This window comes from Juglans microcarpa x Juglans regia, chromosome 2S (genome assembly GCF_004785595.1).
Source record: "Juglans microcarpa x Juglans regia isolate MS1-56 chromosome 2S, Jm3101_v1.0, whole genome shotgun sequence".
NCBI classification, from domain to species: Eukaryota; Viridiplantae; Streptophyta; class Magnoliopsida; order Fagales; family Juglandaceae; genus Juglans; species Juglans microcarpa x Juglans regia.
In genome coordinates, this window is record NC_054597.1 from 3,591,194 (window position 1) to 3,600,612 (window position 9,419).

At 37.5% G+C, this 9,419-nt stretch overlaps 1 protein-coding gene across 1 annotated transcript; it reads right to left on the reverse strand.

Moving 5' to 3' along the window:
- Positions 1-8,382: 8,382 nt before the first annotated feature.
- LOC121252347 (polcalcin Aln g 4-like) lies at positions 8,383-9,119 on the reverse strand. Its single transcript, XM_041151956.1, has one exon. The coding sequence runs from the start codon at positions 8,981-8,983 to the stop codon at positions 8,588-8,590; it is 396 nt and encodes a 131-aa protein (XP_041007890.1). The 5' UTR covers positions 8,984-9,119; the 3' UTR covers positions 8,383-8,587.
- Positions 9,120-9,419: the final 300 nt, after the last annotated feature.

The following is a 9,419-nucleotide window of genomic DNA, read 5'->3' on the forward strand; positions in this document are numbered from 1 at the left end:
TCCTTGGGACAAGTACAACTTTCCAGCTTTCCTATCTCTGAAGATTTCCATTCCCAAAATCTTCTTTGCAGCACCTAAGTCTTTCATTTCAAACTCATTTCTGAGTTGGGTCTTTAACAAACCTATGTCAAATATGCTTCTAGCAGCAATAAGCATGTCATCAACATATAATAGCAAATAAATGAAAGTCTTATCAGATAATTCCTTATGATAAACACAACTACCATAGTTACTTCTCAAATAACCATGATCAATCATAAAGGAATCAAACCGCTTATACCATTGCCTTGGCGACTGCTTCAAACCATATAAAGACTTCTTCAATCTGCACACATGATCTTCCTTGTTTTCAACAATGAATCCCTTTGGCTGATTCATGTAAATGGTCTCTTCAAGTTCACCATGTAAGAACGCTGTTTTAACATCAAGTTGCTGTAGCTCTAAGTCATACAATGCTACTAAAGCTAGTAGTAATCTGATCGAACTGTGTTTCACCACTGGAGAGAAGACTTCAGTGAAGTCGATCCCTTCTCTCTGACTGAAGCCCTTAGCAACTAAGCATGCCTTGTACCTTGCATCTGTATCACCCTGGATTCCCTCTTTTCTTTTGAAAACCCATTTGCAGCCAACAGTCTTTACCTTCTTTGGCAACAGAACCAAATCTCATGTTTGGTTTTTGTGAAGAGACTCAATCTCTTCAGTCATAGCTGCGCACCACTGTGCAGATTCTACGCTCTTGACAGCTTCTGAATAACTGGAAGGTTCCTGACCAACAATATTCTCTGCCGTAGTAAGAGCATACATAACCATATCTGCATGAGCATACCTCTGAGGTGGTCTAATCTGCCTCCTCTGTCTACCAGTTGCTATACTGTAGTCTTGCTCACCTTGTGCGCCGCTACTAGAATCAGAATCATGCTCATCTTCAAAAGCATGATCTTGGGCGCCGTTGGGCAGCCCTTGTGATGCTTCCACCTGAAACTCCACCTGCTTTCTAACATCCTGTTCTTGTCCTGTAGACTCAGAATTCTCCTTCCTCGGATTAAGCATGGACTTTTCATCAAAAGTGACATCCCTACTGATTACAAACTTGGGTGATTTAGGATCAGTACACCACAATCTGAATCCCTTCACCCCACTGGCATACCCAATGAATATGCCCTTCTTTGCCCTTGGCTCAAGTTTTTCATCATTAATATGAAAATATGCAGGACAACCAAAAATTTTTCAAATTTGAATAATCAGTAGGAGTATCAGACCATACCTCATTCGGAGTCTTCAAACCAATCGCTGTGGCTGGAGAGCGATTGATCAAGTAACAGGCCGTGTTGATTGATTCGGCCCAGAAATCCTTAGCCAAGCCTGCATTAGAAAGCATGCTGCGAGCTCTCTCCAAGAGGGTCCTGTTCATCCGTTCAGCTACCCCATTTTGTTGTGGAGTATGTCTAACTGTACGATGTCTGGCAATACCCTCATTTCTGCAGAATTCATCAAACTCACCTCCGCAGAACTCCATACCATTGTCAGTGCGAAGTCGCTTGATTTTCTTGCCCGTCTGATTTTCAATCAAAGCTTTCCACGTTTAAAGTTGACAAATACATCACTCTTCTGCTTCAAAAAGTAGACCCAAACCTTCCGAGAGAAATCATCAATGAACGTAAGCAAGTATTGAGCTCCACCTTTTGACGGGACGGAAGATGGGCCCCAAAGATCAGAATGAATGTAGTCCACAGAACTTTTGGTTCTGTGAACCCCTGTAGAGAACTGAACCCTGCACTGTTTGCCAAACACACAGTGCTCACAGAAATCCAGTTTCCCTATCTTCTGATTACATAACAAATCCTGCTTACTCAGAATTGACATTCCCTTTTCACTCATATGACCCAAACGCATATGCCACAAACGAGTGACATCTGAATCTGGATCATCTGACACTGACACTGCAGCTGCACCTGTCACTGTAGAGCCCTGAAGGAAATAAAGATCATTTGTCTTATCTCCTTTCATCACAACCATAGAGCCCTTACTGACTCTGATAGCTCCACCTTCACCAGTGTACTTGTAGTCCAGAGAATCAAGAGTACCCAAAAAAATGAGATTCTTTTTCAACTCTGGAATATGTCGAACATTAGACAATGTCCGGACAATTCCATCAAACATCTTGATTCTGATTGAACCAATTCCAGCAATTTTGCAACCCATATCATTCCCTAACAAAACAGAACCTCCGTTGACTGATTCATAGTTAGTGAACCAGTCCCTCTTGAGACCCATATGGAAAGTGCAAGCTGAGTCCAAGACCCACTTGTCACTAAAGCGACTATTGGAGTCGCTTATTGCTAGAACAAGATCTAGGTCGTTAGACCTATCATCAGCAACACTAACGGCATTAGATGAACTAGTGCCGTCCTCCCTGTTTTTCAATTTTGGACACTCGTTCTTGTAGTGACCAAACTTATGGCAGTAATGACATTTGACGTTTTTCTTACTAAACGTTGTTTGTGAACTGCCCCTGGATTTCCCCTTATTCTTTTCTGAACCCCTGTCATTCGATCTACCCCTGCTTGAGGACCCCTTAACAAACAAGCCACTAGCTTGTTCATTAGTGTTCTTCACACTCAATTTATTCCTCAACTCCTTAGAATTCAAAGCAGACTTTACATCTACCAAGAAAACTGTATTTCTACCATACAACATGGAATTTACAAAGTTCTCAAAAGATGTGGGTAATGAACATAAAATAATTAACGCTTGATCTTCTTCTTCAAGCTTAATATCTATGTTCCTCAGATCCATAATGATTTTATTAAATTCATCTAGGTGTTCAGAAATAAGAGTACCTTCCTTCATTTTGAGAGTGTATAACCGTTGTTTCAAATACAACCGGTTAGTGAGAGATCTCTTCATGTACAGATTCTCAAGTGCCGACCAGAGACCAGTTGCAGTCTCCTCATCAGCAACCTCTCTTAAAACTCCATCAGATAGTGACAAAAGAATAGTACTGTGTACCTTTTCTTCTTCTTCTTTTGAAGGAGCCAGAGAATCTTCAGATATCGAGACTTCTAATACTTTTGACAAGCCCTGTTGTCGCAGTAAAGCCTTCATCTTGATGCGCCATAGACTGAAACTGTTCTGACCGTCAAATTTCTCCACTTCGAACTTAGCCATAGCCATCCCTCCAGATCCTGAGCCAAGCTCTGATACCAGTTTGTTGGGAATAAGTGTAGCTAGGACTAACACGAAGTATAGTAGCGGAACTAAACGAAAGAAATTGATGACAATCACACAGAAAGAACACCAAGAATTAAGTGGTTCGACTCAAAACGAGCCTATGTCCACTGGTGGGGTCGGTATCGAAGATTTCACTATCAACAGAGATGGAGTACAAATCAATACAACAAAACTTCACAAGGAAGTTATCTCTCAAACTCACTCTAGACTTCTCTCTCTAGAAAACACTAAAAACTAACTCAAATGAATTCTGAAGAAGTATGAAATGAGAGAGGCGCCGTTTGATATTTATAGGAAAAGTGAGAATTCACTTTTGTGAACATTGGCTCTAGCGAATGTCGAGCGAGTGTCGAGCGAACGTAGATATTCTGCACTTCGCTCAAGCCAACAGTTGTGCGAGAGTTGAGCGAAGCTCTCTGCCTGAACTCGCTCGAGCTGGGTGTCGAGCGAAGCTCTCTGACTTGGATATTGTTCGAGCTGAATGTCGAGCGATACTTGAGCGAAGCTCTCTGTCTGAATTCGCTCGAGCTGAATGTCGAGCGAATGTCGAGCGAAGCTCTCTGTCTGAATTCGCTTGAGCTGAATGTCGAACGAATGTTGAGCGAAGCTCTCTGTCTGACTTCGCTCGAGCTGAGTGAGCTTCCACTCGAGCGAACCTACGACACTTGCATTGTTCAATCAGAATTCAAGCCACTTCATAACAAAAACTTTATTGTAGGAAAATTCTCTTGAGAATTACATTGCCCATATGACATTACAAAGTGAATTTTTTTAATTGGAATTGTGTGTCTGAGAACAAAATTTCGACTAATTCCAGGAGTGCACAATTAGCCTTCGACAATGACTTTTCTGCAAGTGCAACTTGAGTAATTCAAAGGGAAGTCCCCCGAATCCAATGGTCCTTAAACAACCAAATTCAAACCTTACACTTGAAAGGAGCATACAAAACGACAACTAAAATAGGTCCAAATTCAACGAATTCTCAAAAACAAATTAAGATAGTTAACTCCCGGCATTCTTTTATGAATCAAGCTTGAACATATGAGCCAAGACCAATGGTTAAAAGGGTCCATGTTTTATACGATTTTTTTTCTTGAGCAGGTCAACATTCTACACTAAAACAAAACAACTAAAAAGGGAGAACCTAAATCATGTAAAAAAAAAAAAAAAAAACAAACATACAAAACCAAAAATAAAAACAAAAAACAAAAAAGATGCAAATTATTACGACCATGAAAATGTGAATCAGGTCTACCAATAAAGGTTGACCCTCATTTATGGGCTTTTACAACGTCCCCAGACAATATCATGTGGGATATTTATCAACTAAAATTTGACGGGAAACAAACCTTGACAACTCTTTCGAATCCCGAGTTCAACTAAAAAATAAAAGATACAATTATAAGATGCTAAAACCATATGAGCCCTCGGGCCGATAAATGGTACATCTGGTGCTCCATGCTAGTGCTCTGATACTCGGTATCATCGGAGTTTATGCTGCTTTCAAATATCATAACGAGAGCTCCATCGCTAATCTTTAGAGCTTGCATTCCCGGCTTGGAATTGGTATCATTGTCCTCTACGCTATTCAGTGGATATAAGGGTTCGTGATCTTCTTCTACCCAGGAGGTTCTGGTGAGCTTAGGAGCGCCTCTATTCCTTGCCATGTGGTATTTAGAATGGTCGTGTACGTGTTAGCCGTGGGCAATGCTTCATTAGGGTTCTTGGAGAAGCTTACTTTCCTGGAAAATTCTGGGGTCGCCAAGTATTGCTCGGAGGCCTTCCTTGTCAACTTTAACCGCCGTTATCACGATATTTTTTTGTTTTAGGCTTGTTAGAATTTTTTTTTTGCTGGTTTTATTAGGGTTTTTTTTGGCTTGTTTTGACAATTGATTTTGAGTTAGTTTATAGTATTATGTCTACGTGTAAACCCGCAAGTGTAATAATGTTAAGGTATTCCTCCACCATAATGAGAACCTATTAATAAATTTGGGACGGAGCCGTTATGTATGTGGCTACTGACTTTTTATTAGAAAAAAAAAATATGCAACAATAACAAAATTGGATTAAACAATAATTAACACAAACCATTTTGACATTTTCAAGAATCATAAGATAATTATAAGTGCAGTTCCATGCAAAGTCACACAAATTGCTTAATACACAGCAAAATTGACCTGAATTAGCACACTATTTAGGCACCATCTTCTACAAGAAAAACAAAAGCACCATCAACAAACTAGATCATGATCTTGCTAATCTCAATATTGAGTGTAGTACGTCAATATATACATCAATCGTAACGTGCTAGCACAAACACAACAACATTACTCTGCGTGGTCCATCCCACTTAAAGATCATATCGCAAATTCGAAAAATTATTTCTTTCTTAACCCAGAGTCTACCAGAGGGAAATGAGCAAATCAATCTAGAGTTGGCCTCTGACCCAACTCATGGTGCTCTTATATGTGATTTATCAACACGCAACGTATCAATGTTTACAACAAAATACACTTCCAGCCCTAGAGCGACATCGTTCTTTATAACACCCACTAATTCTAGCGACATCGTGTCTCATATACATCCTACTAATTGTACAACACTCAAAACGACTTCGCATCATACAATTCTTAACTAACAAAACTGTCGCATCTATTCCTTTTTCTTTCCACTTCAGCTCCTCCGCAGTTCCTGACAGACTCACCAGAAGAAGTGGACGGCGCTGCAAATGGAGGCAAAGGCTGAACCGGAAAAGGAACAGCGGTTGTAACCGGAGTCGAAACCTGATGATGAGGAAGATGACTCAAACTCGGTTCGCCCATTACAACGGGCCGGATTGCAGCCATCAGAGAGAGAGAGAGAGAGAACATGGGGGAAGCAGTGAGAACAGACCAGACGAGATGGCACTCGATCAAATGAAATAAATGTACCCTAACCCCCAGATAAACAAAATAAAAATAAAAGAAAAATTAAGCGTATCCTAACCCTTGATAGATATTTTCTTTTTTATTATTCTAATTTTAAAAAAATGTAAAGCGACGCAAAAACATTTCATATGATTAATTAAAGGGAATCTTAATATGTTGTTTATTTGTGTGGTTTTTTATTGGTTCACAAATGCTTTGGTCCTAAACTGGAGATTTAGAAAGTGTCTCGAATGAGTATTTTTTATTTAGTAATTAAGAAAATATTTTAGAATTATATTGTCAATAGTGCCGTAGACTCGTAGAAATTTGAGTGTATGTAATAAAGAATTTTATTCTCGGATGAAGTGTGGAGCACGTGTTGTAAAATATTTATATAATTTAATTTAATCTAAAAGATAAATTTTAAAATTTAAATCTTATAAATAAAATCTTACTATTTAATTTAAGTGATGTTAGTGGTATACTACTATTTAAATAATATGGATGGTATAATCTATACAACGATTTAAAATAAAATAACTCAAATGTAATACATAGGCAAAGTGTCTAACTTGGAAAATCTCATATAAGATAGCATGAGAACTTTCAGCACTGTAATTGCTTCCTTTTACAATGGATTTATCATCCTCAAAACGTTGGTGGATTTAAATTTAACGTGAAACAAGTAGAATAGATGATATCAATAGCAGATTAGCAATGAATTTATATATATATATATATATATATATATATATATATTTCTACGAGTCTACGGCACTATTGACAAATATAAAAATGATCATGGATAACGAGAGATCGTTAGTATCTCTTTTTTATAAATAGTATCGATTTTAATGAATCTTGATATCTTTTTAGAAGTTGGTTTGATTCTATGTCGAATTTGACAATTGTAAAGACAAGCATCGATGATGGAAGATCAATCGTTATTATCTAATATTTGTGTTTAAGAAGTTTGTCCGATATTATGTTAAAAACTAACAAATGTAAAGATGACCATCAATGATGGGAGATGATATGCTCTCTTTTCTATAGATAGTGTCAATTTTAATTAATTTTGATATTTATACCTTCAAAGTTCGTTCGATTGGAAAGGAAAATGTGTCCATTACTCTATTTAGTATGAATGACGGGACAGGCGAGCAAGATAATTAGTAATAGGGGTGGGCAGCGAGGGCCCGCACCCCACTACCCCACCTTCGTTCGCCCTGCCTTGCAGGGAGAAATCCTAACGCAGGCGAGAGGTGAGCTGACCCCAACGGGCGGGCGGGATGAGGTGTCCAATCCCCCTGTGGGGAAGGGTCAACCCTACTCTCACCTGAATAACACTCCTAATTATTAATACACTCATATTAAGAAATCGTCTTTCTCAATAGGAATGGCATGAATGACTAAAAGTAGGGTTAACACCTCCTTAAAAGACATTCCTTAGTCTGAAAGTGTGTTGATAACCATCTTCATAGCCATACCCAAACGTAATTGCTCTCATGAAACATTGTGCATCTTTAGACAACTATTGCCAGTTTCCCATCGCTTGAGGGTTTTCTTTTCCCAATGCGAAGGTGGAAGGTGTTAGTACTTTATCATTGGTTCAATAATGCTAATCTATGTTGGAACTGATAAATATAGATATTATCAATAATTCAATATTGTCTCTTTTCCATAAATAATATCAATTTTAATGAATTCTTTTTTTAACAGAAGTTTGTCAAAATTGGTAAGTGTAAAGACAATTAATCATTGATGCCAGGAGTTCAAAATTGTCTATTTTCCTTAAATTTTATCAATTTTAAGAAATTCTCGAGTGCTTTTTTCAAGAATTTTTTCCGATTTCACGTTGAAACATATTATAAAAGACCATATGTGTTTTTTTTTTTTGCGGGGTTGCTTGTGTTTTATCTCTTCCAGTTTCTTTGTTGAATCCAGGGGTAGAAGTTGAAAATAGAACTTAAAAGGCAAAGTTATAAAAATGTTCTTTTTTGGGGGGGCAAAATTAATTTTAATAAAGTCTATTATATAAAAAAGAAAAACTTTAAAAACTAATTTTCAGAAATTTATGAAATTTTGGTGTCAAATGAAATTTATAGCACAATACCAGGTTACCCGGCTTACAAATGGCATAGTTCTTTAGCAATGCTCCTACTTTAGACGCAATATCACACTAAAAAACAAAGGAGTAACAGTTTCAAATCATCAAAAGGATTCTATGATTGAAAAAAAAAAAAAAAATTCCGAATCAATCCCTTATGATCAGTTCAGCTCTGCAAATAAATGACACTCAAAGTATGGAAAAGACATGAAAATATATATGATCCGAACAAGAGAAAGATAAGGCCAGGAACATTAAAATATTTTAGCAACATCTTTCATTAAACCACGATTAACAAGGGCAAATGCTATGAACTCTTTGGAATGAAATGAATCCATCACCGTCAGTAAAATATTTTAGCAACATCTTTCATTAAACCACGATTTTCAAGGGCAAATGCTATGAACTCTTGGAATGAAATGAATCCATCACCGTCAGTATCGATCTCATCCATCATATGTTTCACCTCATCGGCCGTCACACGGCCGAGTGTTTGTAGGGCATCCCCAAGCTCCGCTGCAGAGATTTTGCCATCACCATTGGCATCAAAGCACTTGAAAATGCGCTCGCGTTCTGCCTGATCCTGTGGATCATCAGCATCAGCCATTGTTTTTGTTGTAGTTATTACAATGACACTGAAATCCTTGTGTTTACCACGAATGAGAGAACCAAGAGGTTGGGGTGCTAAGACTTGGGTACTTAAAGAGATGGTTTTCCAAAGGGGAAGGTCGTCCTCCATTCTCGTGGTTTTAGCATAAAGATCGTATCACCTATTGAATGTAACTTCCAACCGTTTTACCGAAATTAAGGTCAAAAACCGAATTAACATCTTGAATAAACAACATATGAACACGTTAATCAATGTGTCACACTCTTAGACTAGGTTGTGTTTGGATGTTGAAGTGAGTTGAGTTGAGATAATAAAATATTGTTAGAATATTATTTTTTAATATTATTATTATTTTGAGATTTGAAAAAGTTGAATTGTTTATTATATTTTGTATTGAAATTTGAAAAAATTGTAATGATGAGTTGAGATAGGTTGATGATCCAAACATCTCATTTCATCTCACATCACCATTACAACTTTTCCAAATCCTCGTACAAAATAAAATAAACAATTCAATTTTTTCAAATTTCAAAATAAAAATAATATTAAAAAATATATTCTAACA